The 25,958-nt window shown below is 40.7% G+C and overlaps 1 protein-coding gene across 1 annotated transcript; it reads left to right on the top strand.

Annotated features, from left to right (window-relative positions):
- Positions 1-13,144: 13,144 nt before the first annotated feature.
- Positions 13,145-24,319, top strand: ppp2cab (protein phosphatase 2 catalytic subunit alpha b). The gene is made up of 7 exons (XM_035178603.2): positions 13,145-13,492; positions 21,446-21,655; positions 21,767-21,940; positions 22,138-22,227; positions 22,509-22,670; positions 22,865-22,983; positions 23,518-24,319. The coding sequence occupies exons 1-7, from the start codon at positions 13,391-13,393 to the stop codon at positions 23,588-23,590; spliced, it is 930 nt and encodes a 309-aa protein (XP_035034494.1). The 5' UTR covers positions 13,145-13,390; the 3' UTR covers positions 23,591-24,319.
- Positions 24,320-25,958: the final 1,639 nt, after the last annotated feature.

Below are 25,958 nucleotides of genomic sequence, written 5' to 3' on the forward strand. Positions count from 1 at the left end.
CGTGTTGGAGTGGACAGCAGTGGTCCACGAAAACTGACATAACACGAATCATCCTTACTTTCATGCAACACAGTTTTAATACTGCAATTCAAACAACAGGGCCCCAAACTCCACACTTCATAGTGTGATTGTTCCTGCTGTCTTATATTTGTTTCATGGGTTTTTATTGCATATTTAGGGCCCGAGCACCGAACAGTAGGAGACAGTGGGAGGCCCTATTGAAATTGTAAGGATTATTTTTAAAAAAATTTTTTCAGGCAAATGAATTGGCTTTTTGAGGGCTTTAACATGCTCAAATCATTACCAAAGTTTGCAGAAAATTAGAAAGTGGTGAAAATGTACGTATTCTGGAGTAATTTTAAATGGGCGTGGCAAAATGTCTCAACAGCGCCCCCTGGAACGCGTTCACATTGACCGATCTTCACAAAAATCGATACACAGGTGTATCATGACCAGACAAACAAAAAAGTTTAGAGGTGCAATTTGAAAAACGCAACAGGAAGCCCGCCATTTTGCATTTAGTGGCCATTTTGGCCATTTTTCACATTTTTACTTTGACGTACTTGTCCCAGGGCTTTCATCAGATCAACTTCAAATTGAGATGAGTGTCATCTAAACAACACAAGACAACAACATGTTGTCTTGTGTTGCTGTGTTGTGTTGTTGTGAACAGTAGCACACTAAACCATTCACACTGTTAATTGATCAGAGCCATGAATCCTGTATCTATATTCAGAAAGACATACACAGGTAGATGTTACCTTACTTGTTATATTTATTTACAAAATTAAACATATTTACAATATTTACACCATCACAATATTTTGGACAAACTTTTATCTACACATCCCTCTCTTCTTTGTACAATGATTGTCTGCTGGTTCAGGAGTTTGTCTTTGTTCTAGACCTTCACTGTCCCCAGCTGCTGCTCCTCTCTCCTCCACATCCTCTCAACAAACTTCAACTCGTTCTCTCGCTCACTGAACTTTTTAAAGATCGAGTCTGCTGCAGCTTCACCTCCAGCCTCCTCTGTCCGACCTTCAGCAGGTTGACCTGCTCCTTCAGAGCTTGGTTCTCCTTGTCCACCTCCTCCTCTCTACTCCAGCTCGTCTCTGCCTCCACCTTTCTGCAGCTCAGTCTCTCAGATCGAGTCTGCTGCAGCTTCACCTCAGCCTCCTCTGTCCGACCTTCAGCAGGTTGACCTGCTCCTTCAGAGCTTGGTTCTCCTTGTCCACCTCCTCCTCTCTACTCCAGCTCGTCTCTGCCTCCACCTTTCTGCAGCTCAGTCTCTCAGATCGAGTCTGCTGCAGCTTCACTTCGAGCGTCTCTCTGCCCGACTCTTCTTTAGTTGCACTCACGATGAGCTGGTTCTTGTGTTGTTCTTGCTTTTGTTTTTATTGCATCAGGAGGATGTTGAGTTTCTATCTGTAATGATTTTCTCTCCTGTTTTATCATTTTATTTTACTGTCTAGATTTAGACTCTAGACTCATCTCTTGTTATTTGTGGACGTCTGGATATTTTTAATGGATTTACCTTACAGGTTAAATTCACCCTCATAAATCAGCGATCAAATGTTAAATACTCAGATATGTGGCATTATTCGAGGTGACTTTAAATACATGTGCATGTTATATGAAGCTATGCATGTATAGTTATGTATTTTCTTAAGTAAACGTCACTATTTGGAAAATTGATAAATTAATCAAAAAAATTTTAGGCAAAAATTTAAATTAGCAGATTTTCTTTACCTTACATGATAATAAAGTGAATATATTTGGGTTTCAGATAGTTGGTTGAACAAACATGAATGAACATTTAATCTCATCACTTTGTGCTTTATGCTATAATATTTTTTACTACTGTCTGACATTTTATAGTCCAACAATTAATGGATAAAATACAAGTTGTTGATATTGATAGAAATTGTTGTCAATTGCTGTCTTGATTTTTTCTGACATGATTCTAACATTTACATTAGAATGAATATTATGTAATGATTGGCTGATACTTGATCACACACTGTTTGATGGAATCAATGGTATGCATGTAATACGACTGTAGATTCTTACAAAACTTTATTGTCTCTTAGACCGAGATCACATGACTCAGCTCAATAAAACACATGGAGTTGTTCTTATCCTATCCCTGCAGTTGCTCAAGTGGAATCTAATGCGTCTCAAACATTCTCTTGACCATTTCCCCTAAAGAGTCCAGACTGCAGCTCTCCACAGACACACGGCCCTGTTAGCGTTTCACTGTTGTGTGAATGTAGGTCACTCAGAGACAAAAGGGGCCTGGCTGTACAGCGTTGGTCTTTTCTGGCTCCCCCCAAGAGTCAGGATCGAGAAGCATGCTTCTTTATGAAATGTAAAACACATACTGTAAACATCATGTGGGGCTATCAGGGTTCTTGGGCGAGAAAAGGAGTGTTGATAGAGTAGTAAAGTAAAGAAATCGAGTTTACCAGAAGGGGAGTAGAGGAATGATGTGGAGAATGATGATAACTAAGAAGCTTTAATGCATCAAGGCTTCTTCTTTTTTTTAAATCAATTATGCAGTATTTTAAAGTTAATATGTGGTTGTGGTGGTTATAGTCTGTTTTGCAGTTCTGTGCCTGGAAACTTCATGCAAAAAAAAATGTGACCCCGTGTCTGTCAGTCCGTCAGAGGCTGGACAAAGGCCTGGATCCAGCTAATAAAGGCAGGACGAGATTATCACTGCTGAGCTCAGGTACTTTTAATAGAGAGAGCAGCGATACTGAGAGAGAGTGTGGTGCTTCTCTTTGTCTCTCCCTCTCAAATCAACATGCTGAATATGAAACACATGTATTTTAAGGACGTTATAAATGCCCCTTTTCGCCAAATAGCTGGTTTACATAGAGTTTGAAACTGTGAATACACTGTAAAATGGTAAGGTTAGAATTAGTATAGTCAGAAACTTAGTTCACCTGAACAACAGTTATATATAGACACATTTTGACTTTTACTTAGATTTATCATGTCTTTGTGTATGGAATAGTTTGTGAAGCACTTTTTAAACTCGTCTTTTAAAGTTGTATTATTATTATTATTATATACAACAGTTGCTTTAAACCATCCTTGAGTTGTGATGTGGATCAAATTGAGTTTGAAACTGAAATATTTGCCAACCACATGGAAGCAATTACAGATCCATCTAAAAGCATTGTAGTCCTTAACATCACAGATCTGTAAATGCATCTATTGCTGTGTTGATGCAAGAAAAATAAATAGACCAAGGCACTGTGGCTGTGGACAATTTAAAATGCCTTTATAAGTGAGGCTAATGCACACTGGCCTTCATCAGGTTAAACATTTTTTACAGCAAGAGTAACTTGGTTTATTTCCTTTTTCGAATCATAAAGTATCAACCCTTCACCAAACAGCACCTTCTGAAATTCTTTCCACATATATTTCCAAATAGATCAGATCCTTTATTGCCTTTCTAATCCATTGCTGTGTGTTTGTTTCGGTGTATCTGTGCACCGAGCTGGGCTGATGCTGGTTTTCATGTCCATTTCTGTTACTGCTCTTCTCCTTTCACAGCTGCTCATGTCGGGTAGATTATAAATTAAATATTTATGAACATGGACATACTTTTAATGCTTCATTTAAATCCCCTGCAACTAAATAGGTGCAGTCTTCAGTCCAGGAACATTTCTTTGAGCATTTAAAGCGGTCAAAGCTTAACTTGCTATAATGTACGTTTCCCTCGTGCTCTGTGGACGGAAACGTCCCTCAGGCCTTTTTACAGCCCTCATCAGTCTCACTCTAATGTCCCATAGCTTCTGTAGAACCCTGCCAGCGGCGGCTGGGAGTCTCCAGTCTGAGTGTCGGGGCGGGGCCCGCAGCCATCAACGTGTACAGCGGCCATCAGGACTAATGAGCAGCAAAGCTTTAAGATGGTACAAGCTAATTGTCTCGTTAGAGCTGCGATGTCTTGTTACATCTGCATGGGCGATGGCGGGAATTCAATTACACAGCTGACTGGGTGAGTGTGCGGGCAGTCGGTCAAGCCTGCGGCCTGTTGGGGGGGGTCATGTTTCAGTGAAGGACGCCCGTCTTTTAGTCATCACTGAGTCTTCCTCCTGCACCACGCTGATTACTTTGTGTTTGGAGCTACCTGGCAAATAAAAGCACAATAACATGCTAATTAACATAGTGAAAATCCACCCATCCCTCCATCCATTATCTATACTGTGTATCCTTTGAGGGTCGTGAGGGGACTGGAGCCAATTCCTCACAGGTTCCATTATACTTCATCATCATGTTAGAATTGTCATTGTTACCATTTTAACGTGCTGACAAACGCCAGCCAGATCATAGGCTGTGGTGTAAATAATGTGGCTGCAGACTCACTTCAGACTCGTCTTCCTATCATGTAGCTCATCTGTCGTGATGTAGCACAAGATGTCTTCATCTCAGCGTTCCAGTATCAAACACTGTGTTTCTGTGAGATCACAGGAAGGAGTATAGACTCCTGTTCATCAAATAAAGCCCAAATCAAAGCAGTTTAAACGCAAACTTCAACCCCCCCTCCCAGGTACAACATACACACACATTTACACGTTCTCGTCTTCAACCAAACCTCTACATTTCTGAAGCGTTTAGCAGAAAGCTCGTGACAGCCTGCACTTGGGGACTCTGAGGTTTGTGCCTGAGGGGAAAAGCTGGTGCCAAATAAAATAGCCGGAACATTATTTCTGGAATGGAACGTTCTTGTTCATTATTCAATTGTGTCCTCACCACGAAAAATGCAATTCACCTCTATTACATTGTTTCGGCTACTGGATAAAACCTCAGAAATGGATATCTTTATGACAAGATACTACCAAGTACTAATCCTCTTCTAACCTAATTATTAGAAAGAAGAACAACTACAAGTGTGCTGCATTAAATGAGTGGAAATCAGACAGTGTGGTAATTGAAATGTATCTAAGGTGGCAGCAGAGTGCTCCTGTGTTTATATTACTGCTTTGATGGAAGTTTCTATTGCCTCAGAAATGTGGATTACTAGTTGTGATTCATTATTCATCACTGATGCAACAACGGGGCTTTTTGCAGCAACATATTTTCACAGTGATTGTGGCGTGAGGGAAGGAATGAGGTTACATGCAACCCATGGGTGGTGACAGATCCATTTCTAGATGTTATCACAAACACACAAACAAATACATAGTTATCTTTTGTTGTAGCAACAGACTGCACACAAGGCTGCACCTTTGTTCAGCTCTTCGCTTCTTAATTTAATCTCTGTGAAGACTGAGGTTTCTCCACATCTAACAACATTTGGCTCAATGGTTTCAGGTTTGTTTGTCAGACTCAGCACATGGTTGCATGTTGGTATCATTTCAGTTGAGTTTATTCTAAAAAATAAAAAAAACAGGCAAAACAAATAAGAGACAAGAAGCAATGACTATGATAACATGGACAGCCATATTCTGACAATTGAACCTACTCTGAATAAGACATTATTTCTATTTTAATTTAACATGATATTTTATGAATTTAAAGAATATATAAAGTATCTTCAACTTATAGGCACTATAAGTTGTAGATACTTTATATAAAAATAAATAATAAGTACAATAATATAATATATATAATTTTATTCAACAGCAAGTCATGGTCTTGTTTCAATGTAAAATGATCGAATATCACTTGAAGGTCCATGAAAACAAAACCCCACCCGTGCCAAAGTATTTGCTGATGTAGACAATGCTGTTGAAATCCCCCAAAAAGCAATTAAGGGGAAATTTAGTCACGATTGTTTTATCAAGCTCATGGAGACGTTAAAATTAGCATTCTGGGATGTACCTGTAAAACTCAATTAAACAAAAAGTCCTGGAGATAGTATTGGCGAGGGTGAGCTGTCATTTAACAAATGCACGCTTAATGATTTTTGGATCAGAACTGAGTATAACTGCATTTACATATAAACCAAAGGGATTTTGGCTCCTTCAGTTCTCTCAAGTGACTGAGAATAAGCAGCCTGGACTTCCTCTTTTCGACAGCAGGTGGAGCTCAAGATGGGAAGAGTAGACTGCTGTTGTCATGGTTTCAGGTATCCTGGAGACACAATACTGGATGCTAATTGGTGGGAAGAAAAGGAGAGTGAGGTACAGATTGTTGCTCCCTCTGTTTTTTAATCTACCATTTACTCCAAAACGCATATAAAACAATGCAGATGAAGGAAAACTGAAAAAACCTGTCGAAACAATGAAACTAAAAAGAGTAATAACATGAGTAAAAAAATAATAAAGCCTATAATGAGCCAATACATGGCAGAATTGTGCACCACATTTCTTTTTCTTGAACAATTTCTTACCTTTAATTAATTGATTTGTCTAATTTCGTGTACAACAAATGAATTCCCTAAGAACAATCACTCAAAAATGTCTTATCTTGTCTTATCTTACTATGTCTCTATCTGTAGCAGATCAGCACTTAAAAGCTGCTGAATAAAGTGTCACCTTCTCCTCTGTTAATTCATCCGTCTCCTGCAGTCAGTCGATCTGTCTCCTCGTCTGTATTTGGAGCTTCACAAGGTTACACGGAGGGTAATGATCACATGACTGCACAATGCACCGGTGATGTAATGTTCTGTATCCCTGTATCCATGATAAGCTATTGTTACACAGCCAGGGAGTGATTTTTGGGGAGCGATGCACAAGGTGTCCCTGTCCCTCCCACCTGCTGCCTCCTCCTCTCCCCTCACGCTCTCATGAACAGTACCATCATCGTCCAACTTTCCTAAACAACCGATTTATCTTCATCTCGTCTGCTGCCGCATCACAAACACATGTCTCCGACGGTGTTGTTTACGAGCGGGTTCAGCCATTTTACCCCTGATTGCTTGGCATTGACATCAAACTGCATCTGCTTGCCTGGAATTAAAAAGGGCTTTTATCCCCAAAACTTCCTGGCACACGCAGATAATTATATATTTAGATGTTGATCATCATCAGCAGCAGCAGCAGCAGCAGGTCCCAAATAGCTTTTACAACCAAACGGCCACAACAGACTGAGGCCTTCTAAAAAAAACGCAGCTGTTTGATAGGTGGTGATAACAGCATCATGTATCCTGGTATCTTGGATGAGGTGTGTTGGAGCTCACGGTGCGTGTGGGGTGCCACAGTGCAGCTGAGAGTTGTGTGACTCTGGATTAAGCTCTTCCATTGTCCTGCCAGCCTTTGTCTCCTGTCTCTTCATGCAATGATGGTTTAACGTGTCATCACTTGCACAGCTAGGGAAGCCAATTGAGACAGCGCTGACAGACACGCATGTGGCAAAAAAAAGGGAAAAAGTAAAGGAATAGAGAAAATTGTCTATTCCTACTTTTATTACATTTATAGAAAGTAATCTCAAAGGAATTCCTGATGCATCTTCAAATTAAATTCAGATCCCAGAAAGACAAAATACATTTTCTCATATTAGAAAGTTTGCGTCACTTTACTTTTTAATGTAATATATCTTAAATATGATATAATAATATATCATATCATATATAATAATAAGATAATAAGATAATACATTACTTCATAAGATATGATGTAAGTCAAATTAAAGCAAAATAAAAGTAAAATAAAATAAACAGTGAGATAAATGAGCTGAAATACAACTGGGCTTCTTTCTAAAACCTGACAAAGAGACAACCTCCATAAAGGCCAGTCAGCCACATGATCAGGGTGAATAAAGTGCTGGCGTGTGCCAGGTTGGAAAGCAGCCCAGTGCGCGCTGGCCACCATGCAGGGCCACAACAATCAGACAGCTTGTTCCCGAAGTGATCGATGAAACGTTGATGTGGAAAACAACGATCCAGAGAAGGCTTATCATGATCTAAAATAAGCCGCAGGGTCACACGCTGAAGAGCCTTGAAACTTGATGAAGTAACTCCTCCTTGTGAGCCGGGAGGCAGGTGAAGTGTTATGTGGAAAACAGCATGACCCAATAAAAAACAACAATAAGGAACACACATGACAACTGAAGCAGATAATCAATAGAATGATCCATGCATTGGCACAAATAATGATCTGCCAGCATACTACAGGACCAACATATGCACACCTATGGATCATTTCAAATCTCCTATTCACCTAACCCCAGTCTGCATGTCTTTAGAATATGGGAGGAGGCCGGAGTACCTGGAGAAAACCCACAAAAACTTTTTAAGAACATACAAACTTGAAATTGAACCAAGAACCTTCTTGCTGTGATAAGACATGGCCAACCACTGCACCACCATGTCACTCACCAAAAGAGTGGTCTGATATTTAAGTCAGAAAACGATAACAATGATCCAGAGAGAAGATTTCACATTCGTGCAAAGCAGAAAATCTGGTTCTGCAGCTACATTTAAGTCTGTTTTGATAAAGAAATTAGTGATACACACATGCAGACACACACACACACACACATACACACACACACACACGCAGCTGTGGTAAGAAATTAGACTTGATTTCTTTTAAAACAGAACTGAAACAATATTGGATTCTGTTTTCATTTTGGTTTCAAAGGGAAAACATCCCCCCTCGCTGATCTATTACAGACATGATGACTGTAATCTGCAAGAAAACTGCTGTTATAAAAGTAAGGTTATGAAAGTAATCAGGCTTTTGACCTAACGGCTCCAAGCTGTATGAAGATAATAGCACTTTTCTCTGTCTATAACCTGTATCATCTCCACTCCCTGTGAGTCTCAGGTTGTTTGCCAGCAGTGGAGCATTAAAAACCAAAGGGCCTTCCCACCGTTTAATTTGAGCACATTGCCGGCTGCCTCCTCTGCTTGTCACCCTCTTTCATCTTACCTTGTGTTTCTCTGTTTACAAAGGAAGCTAACAGGTTTAATTTGAGAGAGGGAGATTATTAATTAACATGGTACTTGTCCCGGTGCATCAGCGAGCAGCTCTGAGAGGAAGAGACGAGCACATTCAGCCTTTGATCGTCGCTGTTGTTTGATGTGTGGAGACCGAGGCCTGCATTTTGAACAGTTGGCTTGATGTAAATATATATTTTGGCCAGGTTATAATCATATACATATGTGAAACCAGATGAAAGTATTCTGTGTGGTGTGTTGTTGTTCAGTTCAAACTGACGATTATGGCTTTTTTCAGAGTTCACTCATTACAGAAAGACCCGTAGGAGCAGAAATCCTACAAACCCATCAAAGTAAAACACAGGACTCAACATGAAAAAATAATGGAACAATAAATCAATAACGTGTCATTTGTTTGGCTTGATACTGTAACAGAGACAAAAGAAAGTTCAGGCTGGTATATTGAAAGTATCAGTACGTCCGGCATCATTGTTTTCCTTTATTTACTTTTGCCTCCACAGTGCTGGGGAAGTCTAAATGTGAATGTGCAATGTGTTCAAATAATTACAAGTGCTGATGGATTTTTAGGAAATTAAAAAGTGAAGTTATGGTTTTATTATAGGGGTTATTTACAGACAAAGTTCATGGCCATGCAGACGAGCTGGTTAGCCATGTTTCCAGCTGTAATTCAAAAATAAGCTAACCAGCCTTAGTTTCATATTTAACCGCCTGATATAAAAGTTGGATCATTCTTCTAATTAAACTTTAAGATGTTCCCCAAATGTTGAACTACTCCTTTAAAAGGGAAACAAGCTCCATAACATAAACAATATAATCTGTGTTTGCAAAGTCGTGTTAATAGCAACAAACTAAGATTAGATAAAATAAACTAATCCTTTATTAGTCACTCAATGGATAATGCAAGATAGTGCAAGTACACACAAGTAAGTAAGTAAAGATACAATATAAACACAAGGAAATATAAAAAATAGAAAGTGATATGTACAATGTAAACAGAGTATATACAATTTAACAGTATTGCACATAGCTTAAATCAATAGAAATAAGATTTAATCTATGAATCAGTAAATCGCAGCCATATTAATGTTTAAATTGAGTTTTACATTGTACACCTTACGTCAGTCTCCTGCATATTAATAATAGGTCAGCTCCAGTTCTGGATCATGTTACTGTCTCTATTATGTGATTTTGTAGGTTAGGAAGATGAGCTAATACTCAAAGTGAATAATCCACTTGAGTATCATCCCCAGAGGAAACTTGCAGGGGCAGGGTGTGGTCGTATTTGTACCACAGTGTGCTGAGGTGAGGAACAGAACATCATCTGCACAGAATACATGTAATATCTTGTCAGCATGATCGAGTCGAGACAAAAGGAAATTATGTGTCAAGTCTTTTTATTTCTCCTGGAGAACAAGGATGAAAAAGAAATAATTTAAGCCCAATGTGAGGCTGCAGCGAATCTCAAAATAAAGACAAACTGTTGACAAAGGGGGTTCTACATGTTATTTAAAAGTTATTTTTATCTGATAACACCGCCCCACACTGAGCGCCCTGCAAAAACTATTTTCTTTTACTTACTTTTGTTAAAATGTCTTTTTATATTCAAGGAAAGGCCTTTCTTTACAAGAAGTGATAACAGCGCAACAGCTTTTCACCATAAGAGCAAACGGTCAAAATGAGTTTGCATCTGGCTGCAGAGAGACCATTGTCATAAAAGGAAATCAAATGAGAGAGTCACTGAGGTGTAAAAATAGCCTGGAAACTTTCCTGCTACACTGAAACGTTTCAAAGAAGAGAGGTTGGATGTAGTGGACAGTTGCTTTGGAGGCCGGAACTGGCATTGATCTTTATTTTTGTCTCCAAAAATCTTATGAAAAGAACAAAACCAACAGTGTTAGTCCGTGACTACTACTCCAGTTTATTTGTCGCTGTCAGTCCATGTAAAAAGAGGATTTTCACATTCTTTTTAAGGCTCAATAATTTCCTAAAACACCAGGGATGTGTAGTTTTTAGCAAATGCTGCACAACCAGTGGTAACGGGGAATGTGTAGGGAAAGATTTGAACTTTATCATTGAGGAACCCAATGCAATGGTGTGGCTCACTGAAGTGTTTTTAAGTTACTGGAGAATAACAGAAGTCTACATCCAGGGGGCATTGCAACAGCATAGGGAAAGCAGGGCCTCAAGCTGAGTACAGCTGATTTTAATGGTCCACAGCAGCAACAAATTTGTGAGATCCACCTAAAATTCCAAGATTGCCCCTGAACAGACGACTGCAACGCCACCACAGCCACGGTCGTCACAGATGTACCTTGGAAGGTGGTGGGGGTTGGTACTCAAACTTTACTACTTTACTATTAATCATGCACAGTATTATAATTTTGATGGTAAAAATTTGCTTGAATACTGGAATTATTTTTGATTGCCTATCTTGTGTTCCAGGGTGGGTCGTGTTGGTGGGGGTCCTTGTTGCCCGAGGCCCCTAAACTCCTCTGAAACACCCCTGTCTATAACACAGAGGAACACCCTGTACTAAACTCTGTATAAACTCTAACTATTTTTTGCACTGATTCCGGAAAAACTATACTATCTTTTTTTATTATGATTTATTATTAACCATGACTGGTTTTAACTCATCCTTTAGCTGAGGGAATGGGATCAGTTACTAATTTTATAATAAAACTAAATCAAATTACTGATTTTAGATCCAACATCTTAAATAACATAAAGGAAATGATGAACTGTGTTGAGTGGTGACTGAATAACTTATATTTGCGTCAATGAATAAACTGAACCTGCAGGATTTACAGGTGCGGTCTTTTATTTTGTTTACCTTCTGTAGGCTACATAACAGAGTGACATCATAGCTACGCCATAAACTCCACATGTTCCAGGGAGCGGTGAAGGACGTGGTGTGTGTGTGTGTGTGTGTGTGTGTGTGTGTGTGTCTGTGTGTGTGTCAGTAGCTTATCCAATAAAACGTTGAGCCAGTAAAAGTGCAGAGGAAGCAGCCCTCTGCACCAATCACAGAGCTGCAGTCATCGCTCCGTCGTTGCTATTTGTGTCTAATGCTGATTCGTCAAGCTGAACACAATTCACCGCAGTTAAACCGGATGTGAGATCACAAAATGCACTCTTGACCGGCTGACATTCAAGTCTGCTTCAGGAAAATTAAAACTGTTAAATTATAACATCCAAGGACACAATCATTCTATAAGGGATTTGCAGTTTATTTCCTCGTTTATTAAACTGATACATGTATTTTACAATTGTTTAAAGGGTCATCCAGCTCACGGTTCCTCCGGGTCAAAGAAATTTTACGATCACTCAGAAACAAACAATTTTCTCCCCCAATGTAACTCTGTGATAAATCAGAATTGCAGGGGCCTCGAATAGATAAACAATGTCTTGTCTATGGGATTCAAGAGGATGTGGGAGTTTTGGCCACTGTGTAAGCTTCAGGTTTGAAATAATTCTGAAGTAAACTAGTTAAAACTGATAGAAAAGCTGAGAGAACACCTGTTGGTATGTATGGCAGTTTTATAGGAGCTTGATCTGATGATTATCCAGATGCAGGGTGTTGTATCTGTATTTTATTTTCTGGGTTCAAAGTTTTGTCAGCCTATAATCAGCCTTAAGAGACAACATGAACACATCGGAACATTTCTGTCTGTTTCACACTTCACCATCCAGCCTGAAAATAGTAATCATCACATCATAGATATTGGACTTTTGTTGTTACTACAGGTGAAAAGGGATATTGTTTTATTGCCCAGCCATAATATAATTTTTTGATAAAAAAAAAAAATTATATCCTAAAATAAACTAGTTAAAAATAATACAAAAGCTGAGAGAACACCTGTTGGTATGTAGGGCTGTTTTATATGAGCTTTATCTGAAGATTATCCAGACGCAGGGTGATTATCCAGATGTTATTTTCTTGGTTCAAAGTTTATTTAATGAATAATCAGCTTTAAGAGACAGCATGAACGCATTCAAACATTCTGTAAAATAGTAATCATCACATCATAGATATTGGACTTTTGCTGTTACTACAGATGAAAAGTGATATTGTTTTATTGCCCAGCCCTAATTTAAGCTATTGATAAAAACAAATGTTATATCCTGAAATAAATAATGAAGTGATAATGTTATATTTCCTGCATGGAGGGTTGATGATCAGCTTTGGGGCCTTGTATCGCTCAACACATGGTAGTTGTGCAGCTGACGTGCTTTTATACTGAAGGTCCCACCCGGAGGAGCAGTGCGGTATCGCTCGGTGCCTCGACGCTGACTCACTTCAGGGCGGATCTCAGCCGCACGTCTCCCCCCCTCTGTCCGGCTCCAGCTCAGTCAAATCCCCGCGTCCTGGCAGCCCGAGCTCCATGCGTCTTCTGACCGGACAGCGACCAGCACCGTGCGTCTGAGGCCGCCCTGCGAGCTCCGGAAGACGGGCGAGAACCTCCGAGCGGAGTCCGACTCCTGACCCAAGTGCAGCGGCAGAGAAACGCACTCTCGCACACACCGGCGGACATGGACGAAAAGGCGTTCACGAAGGAGCTGGACCAGTGGATCGAGCAGCTCAACGAATGCAAGCAGCTGTCGGAGGGACAAGTGAAGTCCCTCTGTGAAAAGGTGAGACACAATTCAAATAAAACACATTTGAAAACACACATTCCTCCTGCTCGACCTGGCGCCTCCTCGCCGCCGCCTCGCAGACTTTCTTAAAATGGCGTCCGGAGTGTTCGTTTCACTGCGCGCTATCTTTTGACGAGCCGTTAGCCTCCGCCTTTTAAAGCTAATCTGAGCTGTAGCCCGGTAGAACAGTCTGGAAGCCGAACCACCGGCTCAGTTCGTGGGGTTAGTGGAGGTGGGACCGGCGGTGAAGGGGTTCGGCCATACTTGCGAATTCAACCCGCATTTCCAGCCCTGTCACTGTGACCTGTGGCTGCGTTGGGCGGTAAAACTTCGAGTGTGGCCGCTTTAGTTCGTACTGTTTATTATGCTTCATGTTTTCTGAGGGTTGGTAGCTATGTGGTATTTAAAGATAAAAGGCTGAGGGGGTTAAGGATACTCCAAATCCAAGGTTCGGTTCGGGGCCCCGGTTTTTGAGGGACGGTTCTGTTCATTCCTAGGTTATTATGTGTTTGTTTTGACTTCACCAAAGGTGTGTGTGTGTGTGTGTGTGTGTGTGTGTGTGTGTGTGTGTGTGTGTGTGTGTGTGTGTGTGTGTGTGTGTGTGTGTGTGTGTGTGTGTGTGTGTGTGTGTGTGTGTGTGTGTCACAGTCTCAAAGTCCAAGGTTCAATCTGTATATTTACAAAGTCTGGCCCAGTCCCTGCCCTCAAACCCAACACAGTTCAATACAGTTCAAACACTGAAAAAACAGAGTGAACAAAAGTAATCTCTTCTGGGTTTTACTGCAGAGCTTCATAAACCCAACAACTCGGGAAGGTAAACAGACAGAGAAGCGTCCATGTTGCTTCAATAACACCAGCTATATACAAGAGGATCAGGGCACTGGCGGTACCGTCAATAATCAAGTCGGTCATAAGCTGGCCGACAGCTCCAGGGACAACTCCAAAGGGGATAAACAATCCATCAGATGATTTCCTCCTGACTCCGACTTTAGAGACGAGGCGTCTGCTCCCGAGAGCCGACAACACGCAGACGTTACAATGCACTTTTGTTAAAGGTAAAATGGACGATCTTGTCTGACGACCACGCTCATTGCTCTGAAGCTTCTGTTCACTACTGTGTGTTGGTTCAGATCACGCAGGGTTGTGTTTGGATTGGTGTGTGATTGGACCCACACACACTGCTGCCCCTTTCTACTGTGATAGCGTGTGGGGTTGGGCAGTGAGACGTGTAACGGGTCCATCTTCACATATTGCGAACCAAAACCGTGGACGTCTGGATCGTGATTTTGGTTTTGGTTGGAGAATTGTTAGTGGGTTGTCTAAAAGCAAAGTTTGGGGTTTCTAAACCTAAAGGGCTATGCCCCTATGTAGTGTGAAGCCAATTAAGGTCGTATAAAGGCCTGTAGACATTAACTATACATTTAAACAAAGATGTTATGTACATTTGGCTGTATCGTCTCTATGGGAAGATGGATGACATGAGCTCCTCAAAAGTGAAGCCAAAGTGTCTCCAGTGGCTGGCTGTGCGCTTCATTTCTGTGTGACAGGAAGTGGAGAGGCATCTTCCACTTTTATGTACAGTCCATGATTTGTATTGAGCTTCTCACAGGTAGTCAGGAAAGTTCAAATTGTCCTCTGACCCCTGCCCCCTCATCTAGGTTCTGATTTACCTGTGGAGCCAAGAAGAAGTGATGCTGACTCATTCATGAGGCAGTAAAGTGGTGAATTTTTAAACCTCAACATGACTTAATTGGTCTTCATACGAGTGTCAACCCTCACCTCTAACCCCTTGTTAAACCTTTGCCCTCATTTCTGGTTTACCTCCATGTTTTGGGATGTTTGACAGGTCACTCGATCAGGGAAACAAGGGAGACAAATGCATGCAAAGTACTTTAAGACAAGAAACAAAGTTGACCAACTAACGGTCATTTAATTTATTTGATGCCAATACTTTCCCTGTAATGCATTGTTTGTGTGATCAGAGTTGTGTTCAGATTATTGTTGTTTTGATGGTGGAACTTTGTTATGCAACTGTTTCACTTATTATAAAACATGCACAGTCTTCTCTGTAACCATAATATTCTTGCTCTGTTTCCTAATTTGGCTGAACAGCTGATTCTTAAGGCCTCTCTGGTCTGAGCCGGAGCTTAACCACAGTCTTTCTTTAATATCCCTTCTATGCAGACTACCTGCTGATTTCCAGCTCAAGATTTCTGGACTTGACCGACATTTAGCTCTAAAACAGAACTTTATCGTCACAAAAATGCTGCGTTGCTTTCTAGATTTTTATTTCTGTATCTTTTGCAACACTTTATTAAAACCAAATCCATTTATCTGAAGGTTTCTGTTTTCTGCAAATTCCTAAACCTCTAAATCAAAGTGAACTACATATTGTTGCTCCCATGTGTCGTGGTCTAAAGCTGCTGCTAAATTTTTCTAGTTTTTCTTAAATTCAATCAACAGTTAAGTTAAACCCTGACATTTGCCAGATAGCTTTTGCATTCTATAGTGCAGCTATAAAAAGGACACACAAAGTAGAACCCACTACCATGTTTGGAGTGCCATTCAGTGAAGGTTAAGGGCGCGCTATTATCAAGTGGCTCATTAATCCCAGCGATTATTTCCCTTTTTTGCGCTCGGCTCTGAGATGGTCGCTTACAGAAGTTCAAAATGCATCATTCAGCCCTGTTTTTCCCATGTGGATCCTCTCCATGGGGAAGGGTGGTAGTGTAGTGCTGCGGCATCTGCTCAAAAAGTAAAACCAGTAAAACTGTGGGCGTAGTTCTCATCTGTGATGGATCATTAGGAACACAGTTTGACTCGTGGGCCCTGTGAACAGTTATTCGTTATAAATCAGATGATAAATGAGCACAATCAACAAGCCACACAAATGATGTTCCTCTTTCCTCCCGCTCGTCACCATTTCCTCCCTAATGCAGCAAAGTGCCATAAAAGTAGTCGAGAGAAAAAGGGAAAGCTACATGGTTTCCTCCCTCCCCGGGGCTGTATCACTGTCACAGCTCATGAGCTCTGCTGCTTCCAAACCACTGTCTCCTTGCATTCATCCATCCCCCTGTGCATTTTTTTTTATATATTCAGCAAAGATGCACCTACACAACACAACCCCCCACATGGATGTAAAAATAGCAGAGGAAATGATTGATTGTGTGTTGCATCACCAACACTATCAGAGCCTTTGCTGCTGAGGGGATCCGAGTGTGTGTGACTCAGGATAACACTGCTCGCTGTGACTGTGAGCAGCTGTCTCTGTTTTGAGATGCACGGGGGTGTGGAGGAATGAAATCTGCTGTGCAATCTGTCCTCAGTCTTTTCATTGTTGCTTTATAGCTATTTCAGAAAAGGCGGAACATGGCAGAGTATCTGTTGTCGAGCACGAGGGGACAAGACTTACAAGCTTTATCAAGCGTTTTGTTGGAATCAGTGCAGATTTTTCAGGTTTTTAGCTTTGCTCTCTCACGATGGTATTACAGAGTGGTGATGTCATCTGCTTGATCAGTATTATCTTGAAATTAAGAGTCTGCAAGCAAATTAAATGCATCACATGTCCTTCATCCTTTTAAAAATAAACCTTTTTATAGTTACATAACCATTCAGACATTGTTTTATCTTTGCTCATTTCATGCACCATGCACTAACCATTTAGACGAGGTCTAATTCATTTCTCTTGTGTTTTGTAAATCATCAAGTGGAGATCACAAAATGTTTGACACAAAGAGCTTATAATTTACAGAAATGGGACAACAACATAAACAGGAAAATGTCAAGCTACAACAGCTCATGAAATTGTGATTTTCATCTCAGTTCATTCTCAAACAAATGTCATTTGACATCAACTGAAATGTGTCCGAATGATTTAACAATTTGGTTATGTGGCGTCAGTTGGCCCACTTCATGAAGCTGAAGTCCTGTGATGACCTTTGTCTGATGCAGCTCGTCAGGACAGCAAATGAAAATTTGTTTAACTGATGACACAATTTTACTCAAACAAAGTTAGTCATAAAGACTTAGATTTAAATTATGGTTTGTTGCATAAGTGATGTTTGTCAATATGATGAGAGTTTGCCTTTCACATATAAAGAACACAGCTGGAGATTGTCCAGGTCAGAACACAGGACACCGTAAATTGTCTGGAACTTTTAGGCAAGAAGTGGAACTTGGGTGGAGCATGCAGGAGGCAAAACATGATTTATAAAATCCATTGTGGAAATCATGTTTTTTTCTTAACACAGTCTCTGTTCATTAAATGAAAAACACAGAAAAAGATAACCCCAAAAATTAGTGATGCTCATAAGGTTGTCGTCCCTGCAAAATTCACAAACTGGTAGTAGAAAAGCTGATGACGAACACTGATCATTTAGCTGCTCGTGGTGCTCATTTCCACTCGGATTGCTATGCTGTTGTCAGGAAGATGCATAATATTTAACTTCCATAAACATCACGAATGAGGTCATCCTTTGTGGTTGTAGTTTTGCCTGGTTGTCGAGCATAAGTCGCCTCTAGGAGAACCTTTGGCTGCAATTAACTCACTTTAATGGGATTATATTGTGGCAGCCAAGAAAATGCTGACTTGAGTTCTCAGCACTCGACTAAGCAGTTTGTCGTCTCATGTCTTAGGCATAATAGTTAGAATCTGGATTGAGGTTCCCTCCCAGCAGCCTCTCTGGAATTATTGCCACACAGTAGTTTGGGTGAGGTGCTTATGTAACATTCACGTCATCTTTTCTTATTCATTGCTGCTCTGGCATCCACGGAATGAGGTGTGACCTGCCGCCCTGTGAATAAAGGCTCTTTCACACAGTTTTGAGGTTGTTATTATTAAATCCCAGTTTATGAGTTATGAAGGAGGTCTGGTGTCAGAAGCAGATTTCATTAGTCTACTTCCTCTAGTGTTATGTAATATTTTCAGAGCGAACTCTGAACCTGGGTGTGTCACTTGACAGTTAACTCTCCCTTATCACCAACATTACAGCAACAACCTGTTCCTGTAGATACATGCTGCACAACATCAGGAGAATACCTCCCCCTCTCACTCAGAAGGGGGCACAGGTTCTGGTCCAGGCAACAACAACATTGAGGTTTTCATTAAAGATAGTTTGTCAGTTGAGCCAATTTAAGACACAGGTGACACCTTATGCGTCATTGAACATATTACTCATACTGTTAGTTTGAGGTTGCACAGCTGTCAGCCATAAACTGTCATGCACTGGCAGAGCAACTTTTAGAGGATGCCTTTTAAATTAGGGGAGGAAGAGATTGCACCTAAGGATATTGAATTTGATTGGGTAACTACTTTTTAAGTGTGGTATGTTTCTCTTGTGAGTTCACTTATCTAAATTTAAATTGACTTAGATCAGAGGATTCTTAATATTTCCACCCGAAGAAATAGGGATTTGTAAGTAAGCTTGAGACCTAACAATACTATAGAGAGAAACCAAACCGTTCCCATAGTGAGCAAACACCGAGGGAGACAAAATAACTCTTAGCAGGAAAAAACCTCTGACAGAACTGGACTCAGTCGGCTGTCTGCCTTGACCGATTGGGTTGAAAAGAGAAAGTGGGGAAAGAGTGAAGCACCAGGAACTGATGCATTTGTTTTAATTTTACTAAGTCTTTATGTGGGGGAACAGTATACCGGCTTAATTGGTATCGGAGAGTTTTTATTCCCTGATATCGGCATCAGCCCCCAAAAATCCATTTCAGTTGAGCTCAAATCCAAATCTACCTCTGTTTCTTAGCCTTCCTTACATTTTCCACGTGTAATGCTCAATTCGGTTTAATCCATGTCATACTTTAAGGAAGTTGAGGGTGTTTAAAATAATGAATAGTGAGGAGGATCACAGACATACTGACCCAACCCACTTAAAACATGTTTATTTTCCCTCCCATATCACTTGAGTAATAAGGAGAGGGGGGAAATGGGCGGATGAATCGCATTGCTTACCCACTTTAAAAGTGTGTAGAGTATTCTCTGTGGCTTAGCAACTCAGATGCTTTAAAGTTTGAATCCCTGGTCAATCTGTTACCCAGGGCCAGTCACTGAAAGGCCTCCTGTCACATGTTCGTAAGGGCACATGGAGGGTGTGTGTATGTATCTCTGTGTAATATAGGTCAGCAGTGCTGCAGTCCTGTCCTGGTCACGCTGGGTCTGTCTCGCTGTCCCATCGGCTGTGGTGACAGGTCGACTTCTGCACTTGGTTTGTGACAGTTCATCCTGATCACATTTGCTTTTTAAAGGAGTCGATGTTGAACGATGGCAGGAGCTCAACATTTTCCAACAATATTACTGGAAGTAGGCACGTACTTGCCCCAAAACAAAATCTGCAGTTTTATGAAACACGCATGACACAACAACCTTGGCTACTTGTGATTGGTCTCTAGAACCACCCACCAGTAACACTTGAAAATTGCTTCAGGATAAAAAGCTGGCGTGTCTCTTGACCACCTCCCTCCCTCGTCATGCCTGCTCAGAGCACGTCTCTCACTCTCTCACTCTCTGTCTGTCTGAGCTCCGTTTGCTCCCAAGCTTCTTAAAAGAGCTCATTCAGCTGACCGACCCCCTGAGTCAGACCAGGCTGCCAAACTCGACTGATTCCAGGAATAGGTCTTGTTGTGGGTCGCCAGATTTAGTATTAGGAAAGCTTTTGGATATTTTTAGTTCATTACGGGGAAGTCTTGAGAAACACCCATTTGAAAATTACTTTAAAAACTTTAGCTCTCCCTTTTTTAAAGAGGCCAGAAGTTCACTTTTCACACTTAATGAAATTCTACCATGCAGTAAAAAATCCAAGTGTAAAACATTAATAATAAAAATGTATGTATAAATAATTATATAGCTCTTTATTTAACAAAGTTACAAAGTACTTAAAGTAGAAATGACACCAGACAGATAGAATGAGAATAAAACAATGGAGCATTAGCAGAGAAAATAGATCACAGACACACTGTCCACATTAGTACGATACTTAGCAAAGTGAACATTGTCCTCAGCGTTTGGGCCATTGAGCAATGTCCTTCTCTGGCATTTGACGGATTGTTGATATAAACTTTATCGCCATCTACTTACAAAACCCTCTACATATTCAGTGTTTCATCAGTGTGCGACTGCTTACAACAGTAACAGTGTTTTCTGTAAAAGCACCGCTCAGCTCTAGGCCACATACTGAGTCATACACTTCTTAATTTAGATGTACTGTTTGGTGTAGGGGCTGCCACCGCCCTCCGAGCTGTAGCTGAGTCCTCTTAAAGCAATAATCAGACTGAACTGAGTGTTTCATCCAAAAACACCAGCAAATGCCCTCCACTCTGTCCTCTGCTTTTTGGAGCGTCGCTTTAATTGATTTTAGGAAATGTTGCACTGCAACCAGAGCTGCCTTTCCAAGTGCTGCAAGGCAGGCCCACAGGAAACTAGACAGACACACACACACACATACACACAGAAGGTAGGGGCTTATTTCCTTGGAGAGATTATGGTGGTGATGTTGGGGGTTGTGTTGCAATCAATGTGTAGCATCTTAATGCAGACCCCCCCCCTCCCCTGGAAGCTGATGTGGAAACTGTGTTGAGAAGACAGGCAGGAAATTGTCCGTTCCTGAAATAAAGATGAGAACAAAGAATGAGATAGAAAATAACTGTGGAGAACATGTGATTAGGCAGCACGATCACATGGATCCTCCTGCATTCGAATGAGCAGAGCACTGTAAGGCAGCACACGTTACATAAATTGTGGAAAGTGAAATGTCAGGTTATTGATAACATGATTACTTAATGCGTTATGTGTGCTATTATGTAAGGCATGTTTTATATAATGCACCATATTGATTTGGGGATGTTTTAAGCTCCCCTTGTTTTGTTTGTATGCTCTTCAGTTCTCCTTTACCTTTTTCAATCCACCAAACACATATTTATATTTGTATGTTTTTTTTCCTTCAGGCAAAAGAGATCCTGACCAAGGAGTCAAATGTCCAGGAGGTGAGATGTCCGGTGACTGTGTGCGGTGACGTGCACGGCCAGTTCCATGACCTTATGGAGCTGTTCAAGATTGGAGGGAAATCTCCAGACACAAACTATTTGTTTATGGGAGACTATGTGGACAGAGGTTACTACTCTGTAGAAACCGTCACTTTACTAGTATCACTTAAGGTGAGTAAAAAAAGTCCTACCACTTTTACTTGTCCAAAAACTGAAACTTGATATGGATTTTAAGTAGAAAAAATATATATAAATTAATATACATCTCTGCTCATGTTTCAGGTACGCTTCCGGGAGCGCATCACAATCCTCCGAGGGAACCACGAGAGCAGACAGATCACACAAGTATACGGCTTCTATGACGAGTGCCTAAGGAAATATGGTAACGCCAACGTTTGGAAGTACTTCACAGACCTGTTCGATTACCTCCCCCTCACTGCCTTGGTAGACTCTCAGGTGAGAATACTCGTGGGTTGGTTTCACAGCTATAAATATGGACAGTGCAGCGACTGGACAGGAGTTATGTTGCTCTGACGAATTAAATATTTAAAACTGTCGGTTGTGGAAATTTTGGTTTGATGGAAAGAATGTGTGATGGATTCAGAGGCTGGCGGTCTGTGTGAAGTACTCAAAGTTTCGTCTTGTCCTTCCAGATTTTCTGCCTTCATGGAGGCCTGTCACCGTCCATAGATACATTGGATCACATTAGAGCACTGGATCGTTTACAGGAAGTGCCACATGAGGTAAAATCAATACTTCAATGTGTCTAAACTCTTCAAACACAAGGTTTTATAAGCTTCAGGGTTAGGATCATCAGAATGATGTACAATAGAACAAAGTATTAAACAGGATTCTGTCGTCAGCAAATGTTTGCCAGTAAAAGCAACTTGATCATGACCAGTTCTAATTTCTTTATAATTCAATATATTAGCAGAGTAGGTAAAACATGATGGTGGCTGTTCAGGTAATTAATAACAGGACCGTGTGTCCTTGCTAACATCCTCCTCTTCTTTGTCCTCCACAGGGTCCCATGTGTGACCTGCTATGGTCGGACCCTGACGACCGCGGTGGCTGGGGCATCTCTCCTCGAGGAGCTGGCTACACTTTTGGTCAGGACATTTCTGAGACCTTCAACCACGCCAACCGCCTCACGCTGGTGTCCCGTGCCCACCAGCTGGTTATGGAGGTGTGTGTCTGAATAATCACTCAATCAAGTGGCTGCTACAGTTTATGGATTTCTCAAACTACCACCTCAAAACAAAAGCATGTACAGTTACACCACCATCTCATGCTGATTTTAATAACATGGTGTACAGTTTGGATTTGCATTGTTGCAGTGCTTCATACATCTCGAGTGAATAATGCATCTGCTTCCCCCAGGGTTACAACTGGTGCCATGAGAGGAACGTGGTGACAATATTTAGTGCTCCCAACTACTGCTACCGCTGTGGCAACCAGGCAGCTATCATGGAACTAGACGACACTCTCAAATACTCATTGTAAGTATATATTTTTTAAAAACTGGAGTTGGTGCATGTAAGTCTGTGCACTTGATGAAGCAGGACTCTCGCGAAAGGCTTTGCTAAATTCAATCCCCTTTTTCCACTGGTAAAAAAACCCAAGAACATCCACTAACATCTGGCTTTTGTGTACAATGGGAATTGATTCAATTGGCATTACCTCCCGGATCATGACTACCGTAGAATGTGACACCCGGCTGAACACGCTAATTTGGCAAGACGGGGAGGTGACAGCTTCTCAAGTTTCGATGTGTTAGTGACGTCAAACATGAAGCACTGGGGGCGGTGTCAAACTCCTCTACTGCCAATGGGAAAGGAGTCAATCTCCCTTTAGCAGGTTAACCATGTTTTACAAAAACTGCACATTATCACTGATTTTGGTGTAAAAGATGAATCATTATGTGAATATTGATGTCAGAGCTTATATGTTTTATGCTTAGATTGCGTAACCTGAAAATAATTGGTCAGCCAATCTTATGTTTTTTTTCTGCTTTTATTCCCTCTTCTTACCAGCTTGCAGTTCGATCCTGCGCCTCGCAGAGGGGAGCCTCATGTCACTCGCCGCACGCCAGATTACTTCCTGTAAACTCCGACCCTTGTACAGTCAAGTCCAGTATTGCCATGACTTATGACCTTCAACTGATAACAACATGAACGAGGAAGGGGAGGGGGGGAAACTGTGGGCGGGCTACACAGCAGTGCACATTGTATATCCACACAAAGACCTATTTAAATATTTAGCGAAAAATAATGTCTGTGTCTATGGATGGACCAAAAGGTGTGTGCCATAATCATTACAATATTCATTGCTGAGGACTTGTATTGGGGAAAAAAAAAAAAAAAAACTCCCTCTATGTAAAAACAGTGATGTTTGATTTCCTGATCCTTTACCCGTGTAGCTGCCTGAAGGCACAGAGGTCCAAGACAAAAAAAAATATGCTCTTTCAAATGCGGCTGTTTGAATCCCACATGCCATGGCTTCTTATATTCAGGAGATCTGAACGTGATCTGTTTGCACTTTTGTAAATTTAATGTATCATATGTCAAAAGAAAAGATTTCACACTACGGATGTTTTTTTGTTTTTTTGATTTTTATTACAAATAAAGCCCCCATCAGGCAAGTTTTACACAAGGTTTCCTTTTGTCCTGTGAAACTTTGAAGCAAAACCCTTCTTATGCAGTTACCTAGCTTGGTGTATATGATTGACAGATGATGGAGTGTCCATCCACATCATCTCAACTCCCTCTGAACTACAGAGTCTGTATTAACCAAACCATTTGAATAATAAAGACGAAGGTGGTTCCTTGATGTGAATGAGCTGTTTTTTCTTTTTTTTTCGTTGCTGAAATGCTGCCCTGAATGACTGGAGTCATTCAGGGCTATGACCTGTAATTCATTTAGAATGAAACCAAATGGAAGTCAGCCAGGTCACCAGCCAGCGAGGATGTCAGCTGCCTGTGCAGCATCGCAGGAATTAGTTCAGGATGTGTGTTGATAGATTTGAACACTGAAGGTCGACATGGTTTAACTGTTTTTGTGACCACACTGTCACACCTAGCTACCTATGAACACTTCCTCTATTGAGGAAAAGTTACATTCTTACGTCCCACACAAAGCACTCCCAACATCTAGCACCAGTTTGTGTTTTGCATTAATGTGGGATGATGCTTTGACACTAAATTATTAGTTTTTTTTTTATCCACTTGACTATTAAAACTACATAATTCTCTATCTTGAAACAGTTACTTTTAAGAAAACCATGTATGTAGAATTAGTGTGAATGTTATCTTGGTCCAGATAATGTTATCTTCTATTTAATGTTTGAGGCCATACCATACACATACACTCCATACAATTATTTTCCATTTTCCTCTGCAGCTGTATATTATGTAAAACAAAATAACTGTGGCTGAAATACACTTAACATTTTGATGTATTTATGGTGATGGAAAAAGGTGATGCAACATATCTGAAATGGGAGAGAAGGATTTCGAGGATCACTTGAAAGCTCCATCGAATCAGCGAGAAAGGTGGGAAAAGGCGCCACCCCATGGATAAATGTATCACTGCATTACATTACATTATTATGCAGAACCTTTAAAATAACGAGACAAGTTTCAATTAATAATAAATTAATCCAGATATAGTGATGTAAGGTAACTAAGTACATTTACAAAAATACTGTACTTTAAGTAAAAAAAATTGTTACTTAACCTGAGTATCTTAAATTTCTTTAATCTCTACTCCACCACCTCAGAGAGAAATATCGTACGTTTTACATTATTCCAAAAGCTGGAGTGTTTCCAGATTTCAAGCCATGTTTTCTTGAAAAGGAGACAGAAAACTCACATATCTCAAATATGAGTCTCAGAACTTTTCCACAAGAGGTAAGTGGAAAGTATTTTTGTAACCAAGGTTAATGGACCATGTAATGTTTCTTTAAACGATATATTCTCAGAAGCTAACAAGCATCAGCCTGCCTCTTATTGTACAGCGTCTCCATTACTGATCAGTCCACCTCCAAATCATAGAACTCCTGCTTGATGCTACGTTAATGTAACTTGTTTAAACTCCTTTATCGTGTAGTAAACAGCAAAATGTGCTCTTCTTGTACTTGCTTCCATGGCTGGATGAGGCTGTGCTAGCAGGCCTCCCCCTCAGTGCACGGCCTCCTCGGCCTCTCAGCCTCCCCCTGAGGGCTATAGCTTTTTTAAAAATGTTTAAATTAAATGCCAACAAACAAGGCTCATTCCTGATTTGTTGTTCAAACAATTCAGTCTCAGGTTAAGTGAGAAACAAACGTGTCGGCCTACAAATTACATGAGAGCACACGAGGAAAAAAAACATTTAAACACAGACAAAACCAAATAAACAAAAACAGAAATGGTTGTATCTCGTATTAACTTATCTGGTAATGAAAGCAGCCTAAGAACTTTTTTGTGTTTGACAAATT

The sequence above is a fragment of the Hippoglossus stenolepis genome, chromosome 15, assembly GCF_022539355.2.
Source record: "Hippoglossus stenolepis isolate QCI-W04-F060 chromosome 15, HSTE1.2, whole genome shotgun sequence".
Classification (NCBI taxonomy): Eukaryota; Metazoa; Chordata; class Actinopteri; order Pleuronectiformes; family Pleuronectidae; genus Hippoglossus; species Hippoglossus stenolepis.